This window comes from Calliphora vicina, chromosome 5 (genome assembly GCF_958450345.1).
Source record: "Calliphora vicina chromosome 5, idCalVici1.1, whole genome shotgun sequence".
NCBI classification, from domain to species: domain Eukaryota; kingdom Metazoa; phylum Arthropoda; class Insecta; order Diptera; family Calliphoridae; genus Calliphora; species Calliphora vicina.
In genome coordinates, this window is record NC_088784.1 from 114,335,544 (window position 1) to 114,353,776 (window position 18,233).

General features: G+C 29.0%; 1 protein-coding gene across 1 annotated transcript; it reads left to right on the plus strand.

Annotated features, from left to right (window-relative positions):
* The first annotated feature begins 11,652 nt into the window (after positions 1-11,652).
* Positions 11,653-17,836, plus strand: LOC135961867 (lysozyme-like). The gene is made up of 3 exons (XM_065513499.1): positions 11,653-11,895; positions 16,125-16,298; positions 17,434-17,836. Exons 1-3 carry the CDS (start codon positions 11,754-11,756, stop codon positions 17,634-17,636), a joined length of 519 nt encoding a protein of 172 aa, XP_065369571.1. The 5' UTR covers positions 11,653-11,753; the 3' UTR covers positions 17,637-17,836.
* The last annotated feature ends 397 nt before the right edge of the window (positions 17,837-18,233 follow it).

Below are 18,233 nucleotides of genomic sequence, written 5' to 3' on the forward strand. Positions count from 1 at the left end.
CAGCAGGGGTAACTTGATATTGTTGACATATTGCCAAAACTCCAATAATTAATTTTACTATTTGCTGCAATAACATCATCGTTAATGGAAATCTGAAACTAAACCAATTTATCGTTACTAATATAACAATTGTAAAATATGTGCCTTAAAAATAAGTCTTTTTCAATTCGCTTCCTTGATTTTCTAAACTTTTTTCTAGAAAAATAACGGCTATGTGCTTCCAAACTGTTTGTTTTCGAGTACTTTATGCCAATTAGCCTTATAATTAGAGTAAAGGTACGGACTAGTGTGATCGGCCCGGTTAGATCCGGTTTTTTTTAAAAGCTCACATTTCGAATATAGAAGAAACCGGGTTTTTCTTAGAGGTGTCAAATATTCGACATATTCTAAAAACCGGTTTTCGAATAATTCGAAAAGGCTAATTTTTTAAAAACCGGGTTTCGGTTTTTTCTATAAAAAACCGGTTCGAATAACCGGTTTTTAGTCTTTTTTGTCAATTTAAGAATTAAGGTATATTAAATTATTTTTTTATTAAAACAAATTAAAAAATCGTTCAGTGAAAAGAAAGGATGTATATTAATAGATATTTTATATAATAATGGTTAATTTTAAGCGTATTTTTTTCCTTAAATTATTTTTTATTAAAGAAGAAACATGGACTATCTGTTAAAATTGCATTGTATAAAAGATTTAATTCGATAGTTTTGAAAATTTGTCCAAATAATTAAAATTTTCTTTTAAGTCGCTCGTTGTTGCAATATTAGTTCTTTTGTGTAGATTTTGAACTTCTTTTAATGTTAAACTGAGCTGAGCTTCTAAATTTTGCGATTCACTTTCAATATATTCTAAATCAGAGTTTGATGAACTTTTATTTAGTTCTGACCAAAAAGTCAATTAAAAATTGTTACTGCATACGGTACAACAAGCCGAATTTATTACAGGTGACGTTAAAAAGCCATCTGATTATTTTTAGCTCGATATGTTTTCTGACTTCTATCTTTTTATATTACATTTTAAGAGTTTTCAATAAACTCAAATTATTTATAAAATAACGGTAACGGTATTTTAGCGTAACGGAAGTAGCGGTAATTACAGTAATACTCTATAGTATTTCATATAAAATGTAACCAATTTAGGTAGAACTAGAATACATACATAATCATCCTAACTACAAAAGCCTTAAAGTCTATTTTAAGTCCATAAAGTTGACTATTATTTTAAATTTCGTACCATAAAACAAAATTTCAAATATACACACAGTTACTAAAGTATACATACGATTGACTTTTTGGGCCTTTTTTAAAAAATCTATATATTTAAAAATACAAGGCCTGACTCATTCATTCACTCACTCACTCATTCACTGCTTCATCAGTCATGAGTGAGTGAGTGAATGAATGAGTCAGGCCTTGTATTTTTAAATATATAGATTTTTTAAAAAAGGCCCAAAAAGTCAATCCTACGTATACTTTAGTAACTGTGTGTACATACATAATTTAAAATGTTGTTTTATTATTTCAAAAAAAAACTTTTTGTTTTGAACTTTTATGTACATTTTGTTTTTTGAAATTTCTTTTTATTATTTACATTCATTGAAAAATATTTTTAATTATTTGAATGTATATGTTGGAAAAAGTTTTGAAACTTTTTTCAAATAAAAACAAAAGTTCTATTTTAAAAAAGTCGACTTTAACAAAAATTAACCTTTAAATTTCTTTCATAGTTAGGGTGAAAGTTTTCTCATCTTCGCTTCCATTTCCAGCAGTTAAGCAAGTAGTCAATGTATCCCTTATACGAGTAGACAGTAATTGTCACTAATGTCTTATCAATTGGCTGACTCCAATTGATATATTTTGGGTCATTTGACACGTATGTGCTCGTTGCAGTGCAGAGAGGTTACTTTATACATACCAAGTAATCTAGCGTGAAGACAATCTTAGTACGTAATCTAGAGTTTAGTCACTTTAAACGTTTTGTGAGTAATTCGTATCATCGTGTTAATATCATTCTCATACAGTTTATTTTTGCGTAAGTATACTGATATCCCATATAACATAGCGTGAACTCTAGTGTCTCTTAGTAACCTATAGGGATATCACATTAAACGTTTATTTTGTAATGAACTTTAGAAAGTAGTTATTTTAACAACTAAGTACAAGCAATCTATTGGAGAGTTGTTGGAGGAATGATTGTTTACCAGCAATCGTTTATTGGGCTGTCTGTGATATGTCTTTTTAGATGACTATTTGTGGTCAATTAGCACCCGTACATGGTAAAATAACTAGTTATGTAGCTGATCAAGTAACCAGATATGTAACTAGTAAAGTAACTGACGCTATGTAAGCAGTAAGTGAATCCAATGCGTTGACTACTTTGGACGACCAAAAGGGTCAAAAATAACTAGTTATGTAGCTATTGAAGTAACTAGTTCCCACCCTAAATGATGGGTAAAATCCAATGCGAATTTATAGAAAGTGACGACAGAACTACAACAAATACAACATGTACAAAAACAACAGGTACTTTGTTTTTGTTAAAAGATAAGTCAACTGTCAAAGTTGCCTGTTGTTGTTTTTGCTTTTTGGATTGTTGTATTTTTCGCCACAACAAAAACATGTGAATTGACAGTTCAATTATCTAAACAAGTGAAGAAAAAAATAATCAGCAGTTCTTCTGAGGTCACCTTTTTAAATATTCGCCTTGGTAAAATCACTAGTTCGGGGCTGTCTCTTAGAACTGCTGGGTTGCTTTTTGGTTTGTTGTATTTTTCGCCACAACAAACACAAGTGAATTGACAGTTCAATTATCTAAACAAGTGAAGAAAAAAATAATCAGCAGTTCTTCTGAGGTCACCTTTTTAAATATTCGCCTTGGTAAAATTACTAGTTCGGGGCTGTCTCTTAGAACTGCTGGGTTGCTTTTTGGTTTGTTGTATTTTTCGCCACAACAAACACAAGTGAATTGACAGTTCAATTATCTAAACAAGCTAAATACCTGGGTGTTATACTTGACAGGAAATTAACCTGGAAACTTAACATACAGGCAAGGGCAGCTAAGGCTATGTATGTCTGCAAAAGGGCCATAGACACGAGATGGGGTATTAGACCCTGGAACATGAATTGGCTAGTTGACACGGTTACTAAAACTATACTATTTTATGGGGTCTCTGCCTGGGGGGGAGCAATGGACAGGGCCTCCAATCGCATACTCTAAGACGAATGGCAATCCTGATAACAGGGGCATTGCGAACTACGGCGACGAAGTCGCTTTTTACTCTACTTAATTGGATTCCAGTAGATCTAATGTCCAGAAAACTGGCACTAAGCACTGCCTTTAGGCTCAACGCCTGCAATGCATAGAATTTTAAACATGCCTCAATAATAGGAAGATCACAAAATCTTCCTGATCATGTTGACTATTGCACCCCCAAACCCTTCTTCCTGAGGAATTTTGGTTTCTCAATCCCATCCAGTATGGAGCCTGCTGATGGTCTCTCGGTCGATGGAACGACGGAGAGAACGAGATATCGGATGGGTCCAAAAAGGGGGAAAGGGTGGGCGGTGGTATATACATTCCTGAATTCGGAATAAGAATATCCTTTAGACTCCAAAATGGATGCAGCATCCTTCAGGCCGAGATATCGGTCATAAGAAGAGCGGCAAACTGGCTCAGATATTATAGTGTATCTGGTAGAGATATCCGTATATATACTGACAGTAAATCCGCAATTAAATCCCTGGTAGATGTTTATACAACATCGAACATGGTCCAGGAATGCCGGACATCCTTAAATGAGATGGCGAGACATTCGACAGTTTTACTCACATGGGTACGTGGACACAGGGATAATGAGGGCAATTGTATTGCTGATTACCTGGCGGGAAGAGGAGCCTTGATGTCAGACGACGATATAGACTTCCTTTGTGGAATCCCGCTGTCAACCTGCAAGGAACTGATACATGACGTATATTACGAACTTGCCCAAGCAAGGTGGGAAAATGAATCCATGATATGGCCTGCGTTGGACTGTAAACGCACGTCGTATCTACTTCGGTTACAACGAATACGACTGAGCAACATGGTTGCAATGATCACCGGGCACCTTTGGTACCCATGCTGCAAGACTTGGGTTACCTTATCACGACTACTGTAGAAGTTGTCAGATTGAGGAAGAGGAAGAGACCATCCTACATTTCTTCTGTAACTGCCCGACTCTGGGTGATCTACGTGCCTTAGTACCCTCTCCGGATTATCTGTGAAGGATCTAAGGTGTATAGCATAGAACGGATTGAATGCTCTATTTTGTGCTTTTGAATGCATTCACAAAAAATTAGCCTTTTCTTGACAATATACATTAATTCTGTAAAGCAATGCATGACATCATTCATAAAATGGAGTGCAACGAAAAAAGATAAACTGACACTCCCAAAAGCAACGAGTACTTACCGAATGATGTGAATGGTTTTAATGCTGATAGAATGAATTTACGTACATGTTAAAAGTTTTACAGTACACAAGTTTAACTTAACATATTGGTGTTGCACAGTGGTACTATAAAAAACCTCGTCGCAGCTACCAATTATCTCTAATAGCTTAGGAGATATTCGCATTTTAAAATTAAATTTTCAAAATTTTTACCCACCCAACTCCAGTTTTTTGATAATATCGGGACTAAATATTTCCCGAACTTCTCCATTTTTATTTAATTGGACTAACAATAAATGTATATGTTTAAAAATCATGACCAACTTCAATGTTATATGCATTTTATTTTAAAAAATTTAAAATACTAATTCCGTAAGATTCTGTATGTTCACAAACTACATATGTATGTACACAAATGTCAACGAATGCTTAACGAATGGTGTGAATGTTTTTAGTTTCTTTCATATGGCAATCAGAAAAACAAATGTGTTTACGTATAGCTCGGCATTTTTTTGTTATTGTCGATTAAAGGCAATGCAATAGCAATGGATTTAGTAAACGTGAATGTTTTCAATCCATTATCTGGTGTATAGACGACTTTATTAGGGAAATCGGATTTCTGATAAGAACAGACATGCAAATTATCCCATGATGGTTTGCGTTATTCGAATTCTTTGAATTCTCGACCCCTCTCCTCCTTCTTTTCTCTTTTTATATACACTATATTCTCGAAATTTCACTATAACTTAATCTATAGATTTCCCTTTTCTTTAATTTCTATTTCTCTTTTCCTTCTTTCTGTCTTAATTTTTCTTCTTCAGGTATCACAAAGGGAACGATTATTGGACCCAAGTGAGCTGTACGAGACTAAGGTTTTGGATGGCTTCCTGAATACCATACCAAACAAGTAAAGAAAAGACGTCACCTTCTTTATATTCGAATTGGTAAAATTACTAGTCTCCTAGAACTGCTGGGTTGCTATTATTTAGTTATATCTCTCTCCCACTCATACCTATGCATTCTATCCATTCCCTCTGTCCAGTGTTGCCATTTTAGCACTTTCAGTGCTAGATTTAGCATTTTGTTTCTTGAAAATGCATTGAAATTTTTAAAAATTATGCTAAATGCTTTTTAGCATAATTTGCTTGATAAAAAAAAATGTTTCTCGAAAAAATTTTTACTTCCAAAAAATATTTTACTCCATAAAATGGTTTTGGAGAAATAAAAAATAACTTTTATTAATATTTCAACTAAATTTCTTTCGGTGTGGTAAGTAAATGAACACAACGCACAAATTTACTTGCTTTTTTTATAACTATGTATGTAATGTGTTACGCATTTTTACAACTGATGTAAAAAAAAGTTTAAAGAAATTAAAAACAAAAGGGAAAATAATAAAAGTTATTTTTTTTAAACATTAATAGTAAGATTCTTTTGATGAATTTTTACTTCAATCTCCGTATTTAGGATATGAATTTGAAAATTTAATAAAGCAAGCGATTAGCTTAAAAAAAATTTCAATTGAAGATGAGAAGGAAATTCGAAATGTTTGCATTTTATTTTTAAAAGAACTTGTTAATCAACTAAGAAATCGTTTGCCTAAAAATATTAAAAAATATTTCCTTATTTTTTACACAAAATACCCTAAATCTTGTAAAGAGCCCAACAACAAATATTTTAAAAAAGTTCAAGTATAGTTTAACTGATATAAATATTATTCAAAATCAGTGTTCTTATATCTCAAAACAAGATTGGGATGAAAAATCTGAAAGTCTGACAATGACTTTTTGGATTCAAGTATATAATTTTAAAAATTCTGTCGGTGAAAATGTATTTAAAGAATTGTCTATTTTTGTATTGTCATTACTCGTTTTACCATTTTCTAATGCCGAAGTTGAAAGACTTTTTAGTTTAATGTCTTTAATTAAAAATAAAATTCGTAATCGAATTAAACCAGAATTGTTAAGTTCAATAATACAAATTCGAGAAGGATTAAAATTCGAAAATGCATGTTGTTACACTTACAATATAACTAATGATATTGCAAATAAAATAAGATCATCATTCAATTAATTATTTTGTATAATCAGTAGGTATTCTAATAGCTTTTGTATCGAATAATATTGATAAATGTATTAATAAATTAAAAATCTTATTTCATTAAAACATGGAAGTTATAAAAAATATTTGTTATTTTATTCTTTAAAACAAAAACAGAAATTCAATATAAAAGTATATTTAAAAAAACTATATATGTATATTTAATGTAAAATACATATATAAAAGAATATTCAATTCTGAATATAATATATTTTTTAAAAATTAAAATATTTATTTAAATATTTTTGTACTACATTTTATAAAATAACCTACAATTTCTTATTCCCAATTTATTTTCAGAAAAATTTTTGAATTAATAATTCGTTACCTTAATATAGAAACGCCCTAACTCGTTTTTTTTCCAAAATTTAGTTTTTTGCATACTTCGATAGATAATCCCGTAATACACCATTAATAAAATAAAATGTGACAACATTAAATTGGATGAAATTTTGTGTTAAAAAAAATCACAACTACAGAATTTAAGTTTTATTTAAGTTGGTTTCTTCTCCTTTACAGTAATAAAAATGTTAGTTAGGGCCTTTCTATATTAAGGTAGCGATATGAAATGTAATCTATTAAAAAAAGTCAACAATTGTTATGAACAAAATTAGAAAAAACTTTAATTTATATTTGTAACATTTGAAATAAAAATTGTATTGTTACATTGAAAAAATTTAGCACTTTTTTTTCTTCTGTAGAACATTTTAGTTTAGCACTTAGTTTTTCAAGTTTTAGCATATTTTGAAATTCATTTTCTGGCAACACTGCCTCTGCCTTTCTAGTCGTAATGTGTGAGCACCATTCATGCCGTCGACATCTTTTGTTTTTCTTTAGCGATTAGTGACAATATCAATTACTTACTAAAAACACGAATTTTAGTATCAAAGTACCCGTTCGTTAAACACCAACCAGTACAATATCGCTCAGCGAGTGTAAACAATCGTTATCACTTTTCGAAATACGAGTACCTACATTCAAATGTGTGTACGTACGTACATAAATATATACAGACAGACGCAGATACTTATTTATAAACATTAGACGGGCCTTTAAAAAATAGATTTGCTCGTGAATAGTATTTTTTTTTAGTAGTTAAAACCAACTAAAAGCAATTTTGAGGCCAATCGGATAACTAGAACTCGTGACGAAAAATCTAAAATTATAAAATAAGGTAAACAACGATTATTGTTTTGATATTTTTTTTTAAATATTTTGATATTTAAAACATTATTTTTATTATTCAACTTGGGTATACAAAATGAGTGGAAAAAACAATGTTATTAGCATTTTCCCACTTCATATATTCTACAATATTGACATTTTTTATGTTGTAGGTGGTAAACCTATTTTCTACACAGCACTGCAGGTTAAATATAAGTAAACTAGTACTTTTTGCTTAATATGAGGTCAGAGAAAACGCTTATAACTCCATAAGTTACGATTTATTATATTAGGATAAAAGTATCCTTAAATATTGAAAAAGTTAGTATTAGATACTAAAGAACAAACTAAGACCCATGCAAAACAAAAATATTTTTTAAGGATAAGTCTAATATACAATCATACATTCATATATACGTGCATCAATATTTACGTACCACGTACACACATTTAAAAGATTTATTAACTCGTATTTAGTATTTAATTTTTAATCGAATTTAACAATATAACAAGTGCTTTTTTCTTCTTCTTTTATTTCGTATTATAATAAAAAATTATTTTCTATTGAATAATTCATGTGTTGAAAGCGAAATTTAAAAATGTTCAGAGTAAAAAGACGATTTTTGTTTATTTAATAAGAGTACTTAAACGGCGCGCCGTTGTACTCAAAACAATAATGATAAAAATATATATTTCCGTACAATTTTGTAAACCATTTGAAGTGGTAAAAGAATTGAAAAATTTGTTGTTAATCAATTTTAAATACGAATTGCGAACGTAATTTTTAATTTTTAATAAAAATACGTACCATGAAATGAAAAAAAGTAGCTCAAAATGTAACAGGTATCTTTTAAAAAATTTAAAGTAAAGGGTAAATAAAGGGTGATTTTTTGCTGTTTGTGCTTTCAATGAAAAATCTTTGAATTCGAAATTCTTAAAAAAAAATTCGTGCTCTGCGTTGATGTGATTTTCGTGCAAAATCGAGTATTTACAATGTTTAACAATATTAGGATGCATGTTCGTTTTATTGGGATCCGTTCAAAGTTTTATACTAACTAGGATCGCCTGGTGGTCAAAATTCGACCACTTGATGAAACAATTTTTTATATTGTACATATCTAAAGAAAATAACCTTTTAAACCATACAGTAGCCCAATAAAGTCTACATACAGGAATTAAAATTAAATTTCTTTCGTTGAAAGCTGTATTTGTAAGTTAAAAGTAATGAAATATATTTGTTAAAAAAATAAATTCACACTAAAAAAAATTAAAACAACATCACCTAAGTCGGGCTTAGCAACATTTCCTACTACGTCCAAAATTTCACCGTTATTAGAATTTTTGATTCTGAGTCAAATAAGGAAATTTTTTTTGGTTTTTTGGACTTTAATGTTCAAAATATTATGAAACTTAATAGCCCCGCCCACCCAAAAGTAGGCGTGGCCGAGAATAATTTTTTCGTTATTTTACTCAGAATCAATAACTCTAATAACGGTGAACTTTTGGGCGTTATTTGAATTTTTTTTTTTGCTAAAATCGACATAAGACATGTATTATATATTATATATGTATCTCATAAAAAAAATTAAAAAAAAACTGCTTTAAATTAAAGTAACATAATAATTTTTCCTGTATGTAGACTTTCTTGGGCTACTGTATATGTTTGATCAATATTGGTGAACAATAACATACTTAGGGCCATTATTACAACTTGCCTTTATAGTTAAAGTTAACTTTAAGGGTACCTTTTTCTATTGCTTAAAGTTACCCTTAACTATAGAGGAAAGTTGTAATAATGGCCCTTAAAAGTGTACCACAAAAAAACGTATGGCCTATTTATATACAAGATAATTTAAATACGGTCGGTCCCCATACAAACAAAGTTGAGCCGTCACCTCCTAGTATTAAAGGTTAGTTGATGACGATTACAGAAATGTAAAAATTATTAAAAATTGCGTCGCCGGGTTAAATAAAAAAATAATAGATACGGAAAATATTTATTACATTTTTTCTTTAAGATTTTCATCCATGAAATAACCTTTTGTAAATCGATGGAGAAAACTGTCCAATATTTTTTCAAATAGTGTTGAAATGTTTCGCATTATTAAACTTACTATCCATCAAATCAATCAAAAGAATATATGAATATGTTTTTCAATTTTCTGCTGAAAACCTTTTTCAAAACATGTTTCTGATGATTTCTAAACATATTCCTAATATGAAAGAGATCTTATACAAAAGTTTTCTGTGAACTATGAGGGAAATAAATACATATGTTATATATAAATTATGGGCTTATTTCTATACAATAACCATAAATCGAACTAGAAATTTTTTAAGCTTTATTAAATTCATAAAAATAAGCAAAAAAAATTAAAGTGCCATTAATAGACAAGTTTAATAAACAGGTTTGTCAACGGAAAGACAAGTAATAAATTGGTTAAAATGAGCACAGTGTATTGTTGAAAGAGCTTCAATAACAAATATAAACTTAATGAAAACAATATCTTTGAAAATTTTCTAATAAAAAGAGTGCCCAAAATGTTTTCTCTGGACGTTTACAATTTTAGCCTTGGCTGATAACGTTGAACCAAATTCATAAAAGTAGTGGATTTTTAATACTGACAACATGCTTCTGTATCAACATAGAATTCAAAGATCTTCATTTTTATTTAGAAATAATGGCTCATAAGGAGGGACAGATCTGAGATATCAGATGTTACATCTACAATTTAACGTCTATATCAAACAACTACATGCGAAATATAATGATCAAGCATTAAATGATGACGCTGCAGCAAAATTTAAATCGCAGGTACGGAAAAAATGTAGGAGGTATTGTCATACTTTTTTCTCAATAAATCCCCATGTGATGATTAAAAAATTCTGAAATTTGTTTAACAAAATTTTTAAAAATTTGAAAATGGAGTTTTGAAACTGCCGTTACAAACATAATTTTGTTTGGCTATACCTGTGAATAGGTTAACGGTATCCTACGAAGCCAAAAACTCATACACAATTAAATATGGATATATTTTAACTAAAAATGAGCTTTTATTTTAATATTTCTCAAAATATGTTAATTTTGTTCCTACATTTCTTGTTCTAGTGGCCTGAGACACGTTAATGGCCTGGCGATCGGAACAGGGGGTGAGTCGCCTACCATACAAAGAAATTAGTTTTTTCTAAATATCTTGAGAAATATAATTATTCAAACAATTGTTTATACTTTTAATGGCAAAAGCATGGTAGACATTTAAAAAAAACAGGTATTGATTATATTTATTAAATTTTTTTTATAAATTTTGTTTAATTCACTACGATAGGGGTAGCGAAGCACAACGGTTTAAGCTAGTATCCATAGGGTAACATAGAGACGATACGCATTTGTCAAAAACCTAAAGATAGGGTCACACATGACAAATAATTGACGAAAAAGACGTAACCACTAAATAGAATATATTTGAATTCTTTTATTTATTTCAAAAACTTATTTTACTTAGATGATTCAAAACTCATTTGTAAGAGTAAACACGTCAAACAAATTTGTGCTAAAAAAATTGGTTACGCTTTTTTGAGTAAATATTTGCCATGTGTGACCCAACCTTAAGTCTGTTGCCAAAAACCTATCTCTGGCAACAACAAAATACATGTTAGTCAATGTATTTGTTGTTGTATCAGACATATGATTTGTGTTATTTTAGTTTGACAAAACGGAGTGTCTCGTCTCTATGTATAATTCTCTATGCTAGTATCTATATATATTTTTAATTCATTGTTATCAATCGAATTATTCAAATTTGTCTGCTTTTAAATATATTTTATTAAATTATTCGAATAATATTTTTACTTGTTATTCTTTAAAATAATAGAGGATACTTCAAAAATTAATCGATCACTCGAATAATAAAAAAATTATAAACTTTTATTCGATTAAAGCTAAACTCGAATAATTGCAACTCTAGTATTTACAAGCTAAGAAGCAGCTTAACTACTGAAAATTTTGTAGAATTCAAAACACAGCGAAAAACAAACAAATATAGTGAAACCTAGGTTGTTTCAGAATGCATATTTGTTATATATTTGTTATAACAATCTGCACACTTTCAATTGTTGTAAATGTGGAAAGTAAGAAGTATATGCGATGTGAACTGTCGAGAGAATTGGTGGAGAAATACCAAATTAGCAAAACATTCCTATCTAACTGTAAGTATTATTATTTATATTGTCTTACTATCTTAAACAATTGTACAATTGTCCGTACCCCATACAGCTGAAAATACATTTAATTATAATTCGAAAAATATTTACCCGATTCGAATAAAGTAAATGTTCAACAAGTGATTATTAAAATTGCCAATTAATAGTAAAATAAGAAAAGGTTCACATTTATTTTTAACAAAAAAATTAAAAATAGTTCAAAACATTAACACAAAAAATTGTCGGTACTCTTTAAATAAATTTACATATCTATTTATAAAATGCATATTATGATGATGTATGATGTCCTTAATATGGAATGTGGTGTCCTTTAACATCAATTATGTCTCTTAAGCGATTTTTCATCGATAAAGCCCGATTTTCTGTAGTTTCTGCACCAATATTGCACCATTCTTAGTGTTTATAAACCGGTTAACCGAAAAACCGGGTTTTTTTATCACTCAGTTAACCAGTTTTTAAAATTTAGGTATAAAATTAAGAAATCTCATGGTTTTGTACATTTTTTATATTCATTGTACACACATTATTGTTCTGATTTGAAACCTAAACTGCTGATTTACAATACAAACCTCATTAGATTAATATTTTTAAGAATTAAAATGATTCTAAATAGTAGAGGACGATGAGTTTACTTAAAAACTTTTTCAGAATAAATTTCACATAATGAAACTATTCAAAATTAAATTCCGCATAATTCTAGAAGTTAAGTTAAATCTTAATAATGATTCAATATAAACTTTGTGATGATTTTACCAAACGTTAAGTTGAATTTTATAAATAATCAAAGCTAAGAAGAAGTGCGTTTGCATCTAAAAGGTCCTTTTTGGCACCTGTAACATTTTCTGTTCATATCTGAAAGTCGAGGTGATAATAAATTTCAAAATTATCAAATATTTAATTAAAAAATTGATTTACATTTTTTGGTAAAATTTAATGAATAAAACAATAATTAAAACAAGTATTATATATTTAGTAACATATTTATACTCAATTCCATGGTCATGATGTATGATGTAGCATCGGCCACCATTCAGTGTAGTACCGATAAATGAATTTTGACGGAAGTTTTTTTTCTTTAAAAAAACCTTAAATATTCACAATTTTATCATTAATAAATTTAAAATAATCTGCTGATATCTTTAATAAAGTATTTATTTCCATATTTAATGCCATAAAGAAATATAAATTTGTTTGTTGTCTTTTATTTGTCAACTTAATCATTTTAGTGTCAACTTAATCATCTCAAATGTAATGTGAACGGCTTTGATTAACTTAATCAAAATTTAGCTTAAACGCGTTTAAAAGCCCAAGTGTGAACATAGCATTAATTTCAAAATGGGTAACATTTTACCCGAAGACCTTATGATGGATAAGAAAAACAGTGTTCAGCAAGTATGATGAAAAGTGACAGATATATATTAGAGCTACCAAAGATATATTGTAGTGCTACCAAAGCTCTGAAAAAATTTAACTTAATTGTACGTAACAAAAGACCTTAAGTCCAAACAAGTTTATAGATATTTTTTTGCCAATTTGTTGACATTTGAAATTAAATAAAATTCATTCACTTTTAGAAAAAATTAAATATTAATTTCAAAATGGGTCAAATTTGAACCAAAGACCTTGTGAAGGCTAAAAGAAGTTATCAAAATGTTTTTAATCACTATTATTTAAATAAATAAAACTTTTTTCTTCTTATTTCTAGGCGTTTTAATATTTTTCCAAAAAACCGGTTAACCGGTTATTATTAAAAAACCGAAACCGGTTTATATTAAATTGCAATTTAATATAACCGAAAACTGGTTTCTAAAAAAATGTCAAAGAATCGATCACCCTACTAAATAGGTCTTCAAGGAAAATATCTGAGCTTTCTGTTGAGCAAAAAAAAAATTAAAAAGATGGGCTGATTTCGAAAAAAAAGTCAACAAAGTTTTTGATTTTGCAAAAAAAGTCAAAACTTGCTTGTTTTAAGTTACAAAACATTTTTTTTGATAGATATCGAACTTGCATCCACACATTGAACTTGCATGGGACACATTTTGCTAAGAACAATAGGTAATAACTTACATGGATGAGAAAAATCACATGTTTGGCTAAAATGTCAAATTTTGACCTTCTCTAACTCCGAGAGTTCTTGATCTTGTTGAAAAATTTCTACTGAATTACTACTAGGTCTAACCTTGGTGCAAATTTCATCTCGATCGGAAGACATCGATTTTAAAAGTTGGTTCACTTGACGTGAAATCCCCCATATGTATATGTATATATATATAACCGATCTGGCCGACATTTTAACGTTTCCACTAAAAATATTATTTTTAAATTTTGATTTTTTCGAAAACGTGTGGATTCAGACAAAAAGGATTAGTTTCTCATTAATCTGCACACTTTGGTTAATAACTTCTCACTTACAACTTTTTGCAACGCTTTGCTATGCAAAAGTACTGATCCACGAAACACAACTACACTTGTTAAGCTTATTCTAAAAATACATATAAACAAAACATGGTACAATTGGACAAAAACACATAACAACACAAAACGTGTGGTACATAATAAGCTTTCTTTAACAGTGCGCAAACAGAACAGTATTGCTCCTAGAGATGCTAATCGGGACTGATTTTTGAAAATCCCGTGGATCGGGATTTGGTAAAGAATCCCGACACGGGGTTACGGGATTTTCGGGAAATCTAAAATCCCGAAAATTATAAAAAAGAAACGTAAATAATTATGTCTTTACAATTGAAAGTAAATTTTTTATTTAGCAATTAATTTTTATTAGACACTAAAAAGCATACTATTGCATCTATGGTTTCGTCTGCCTTTCTGGAACGAATTTTGTTTCCGACATATGCTGCTGCCGAAAAAATTCTATCACATTGGGAAAACCGTTTGCAAATACTTATAACAAATCTGCAAGTATTTTCCTCATGTTCCTTCAGAAATAAAGTGATCTATTTCTTTTGCAAGTTGCAAATCTCATTATAACTTGGTTTCGTTATTGTTATTTGGGTTTTTTCCATTTATTAATAATATCTATTAGCCTTTGAGCAATAGAAATATTTTCATTTTGTTCGAGCTCCTCATCTGAGATAAAATCAATTTCGTTTGAAGAGGATTTAAATTGAGTTTTGTTAGATAACTTACAAAATGTGAAGAATTGATTTTCCAGAGCCCCACTCTAGGAAAACCAAAAATACCGTTTTCCTTTATTAACTATGTTGTAGCAGGAGTTAAGCTTAACAACTTTGCTGAAGATCTCTTTGCGATATTCGGGCATGTAGAATGTCAAAATGCATAAAAAAGGCACATAAAAATGACAATTTCCTCTATTTATTTATTTATTTATTTATTTATGAAAAACGGTATTTGGAAAATCCCGGGATTTAAAATTAAAAAAATCACGGGCTTCGGGGTTTAAGTAATCCCCCGGGATTTTCGGGAACGGGATTCCCCGTTTGGCATCTCTAATTGCTCCACATGTTAAAGTTAAATATTTTTTTTCTAACTAGGGTGTTTAAAAATTAAAAATCAACAACATTTTAAAATACTTAAACAAAAAAAAAATTACTTTATGCCAAAAAAACGGAAAAAAACAGATAGGAAGTATTCATAATTACATTTTCCACTTCATTACCATACAATGTCCAGCATATTTCTCAAGGCATAAATGTTCACCGTAACATTTTACATAAATTTGCTGAACACATTTTATACCTAAAATGTAAGGATCACATGGTTTCTTATGCCGATAACAATAAGAATGTGCCAGAGTTGGGAAACTTGAACTCCCCCTCAAATGAAATTCAGATATAAACTTTCAAAACGCCGATGCACGTGTCTTTTGTTTGTCTCCTCTATCAAAATTTATTTGTCGGACCTAGTGTTATAAATTCTATGTATTATATACATATTAAACTTAATTTAAAAAACGGTAATTTTTAAAAATTACGTTTTTTTCGAATTATTCATAAACCGGTTTTTCGTATATGTCGAATATTTGATAACTGTAGTTACGTAGATTTTACTCGTATGTTACGTTGACATGTTGAATGCGAAAAATTCATACTTTTGTACTTGCTTTTCTTGTGTTTGTTGTAACAAAAATTAATTTTTTCCATTTTTCCAAGCCAAACCATTTTCAAATGAATACACTTATTTTGAAAATTAATAACACATTGTAAAACTGGATTAATATTGATATTTTATTTTAGGGATTTGTTTAATTGAACATGAAAGTGATAGAGATACGAAAAAAAAGACAACCTTATCTAATGGTGAAAATAAGTATGGCCTCTTTCAAATAAGTAGCAAAGAATGTGGAGCGGGGAACAGACTTCAAGCCTGTGATACAACAAAATATCCCTGTTGCCAAATGAAATGCGAAGGTATGTTAAATAATTTCAAATATTAAAATTTCGTTGTTACACATACAAAGTTTTGCATGTATGTTTCAAAACCTTTCCGAATATATCATAAGTATATATTTATAAGGGCGTTTTATATTTATAACGTTTGTTTAGTTTTTAATGTATTTAATTTAGTGATAGTGCAATGCTTATTTCAATCAACATTTTTTACGGCAAGGAGCGCCATTTCGATAAACACCGAACATTTTATAATATTCGACTAATATTGGTTGCTATTCTGGCAAAAAACTTAATAAAATCAACAATTTGCCTGGGCAATTATCATGAGAATGTCTGACATTTATTCACAAATATAACTCAAAACAAAAAAAAATATACATTAAATTAACATTTTTAAATATTCATTTTAAAATTCTAAGGCGAAAAAAAAATTGGGAAAATTTTTAAAAATTAAAGATAAATTTAGTTTGTAAAATACCATTTATGAGATTTACAGTTTATTTTAAAAAAATAATAAATAATCGTTATAAATATGAAAAGCACCTTATTATATTTTTATATGTACATTAGGGCCATAACTTTTTTACATTTTTTTGCAAATATCAAAAATGCTATTACTTTTTTCGTGGTTGTCAAAAAACTTCACCCACAAATCGCAGTAAAGTTTAGAGATAATTTTTTTAATTTTTTTTTATCCAAAAAACGCAAATAGTTTTTTTATAAATATATCAACCTGGCTCGAATTTAGAATTAAAATTTGCGGTAACGGGAAAGAATCCGATGTTTTACTATAAAAAAATAAGAAAAATAATAAAAAATTGAGAAAAATTTGGACTTTAAAAAATCGATTTTGTGGGTGAGTTTTTTATTTCAAAATTACCCGAAAAAAATGTTATCGTAAATAACAAACATTTGCCATCGCGAGGTTCTATGGCCAAAATTTGGTTATAACTCTAATGTACATATGAATGATTCATATTTGATTCTTAATTCACCATGAATTAAACAAATTATTTTACCCAAAATGTAAATTAATTCATTATGAATTAAAAATTTGAGAATGCATTTATTTTACAATGATTGATTCAACAATTAATCATTCTTTAACAGCTCTGTGATTGATATTCATTTTGGAATTTCTTTTAATTTATAGATTTCCTGAATGACGATATTTCCGATGACGTCCACTGTGCTAAAAGAATATTTGAACTTAAAGGTTTTCGAAACTGGAATGCTTGGAGTACATACTGCCGCAACACACAAAATCTACCAAATCTAAGTGTGGCTTGTAACATTAACTCAGTTACACCGCTATCGCGATTCCTCTCCTACATGAGCTCCAGTGTAAGACAATAATATAGAACAATATAATAATTACAGGAATGACGATAATCTTCTAAAAAATAAAAATTTAAGCAAAATTACTCATAATCGAAGGATTCAAAAGTAATTCACAATATCCATAAAATAAAATATTAAATTTTTTTATCATGCAAATTTAAAAAAATTTCACACAATAAATCAAAAATTTATCAAATTCAATATGAAAATATAAATTTTTCTAAAATATTAAAAATTTTCCCCAATAAAAAAGGTAAGTTTTTTTCGAATATGAATTATTTTGTCCATATTTTTGAATCGGGGGGAACTGCTGACCTTCTTAGCTTTTGTTTGATAGTCATTATCAACTAATGGTTCTTTTATATAAAAAAGTGTTTGAGGAACCAAATACACTCAGGTCTCGTTTTATGCGGATTCAAATTTATTCGGTTTTTATTTTGGAATTTTAACTGATTTTAAAATTTTAGATGTTTTTTTTAAATTCTAGTGATGAAAATGAAATTTTACAATATGATGATATGATTGTATCATCTAGTGATGAAAGTGACATTGAACGAATTAATAAACTATGCCGACAATTATTCAGTCATTCAGATTGATCATACATATTTA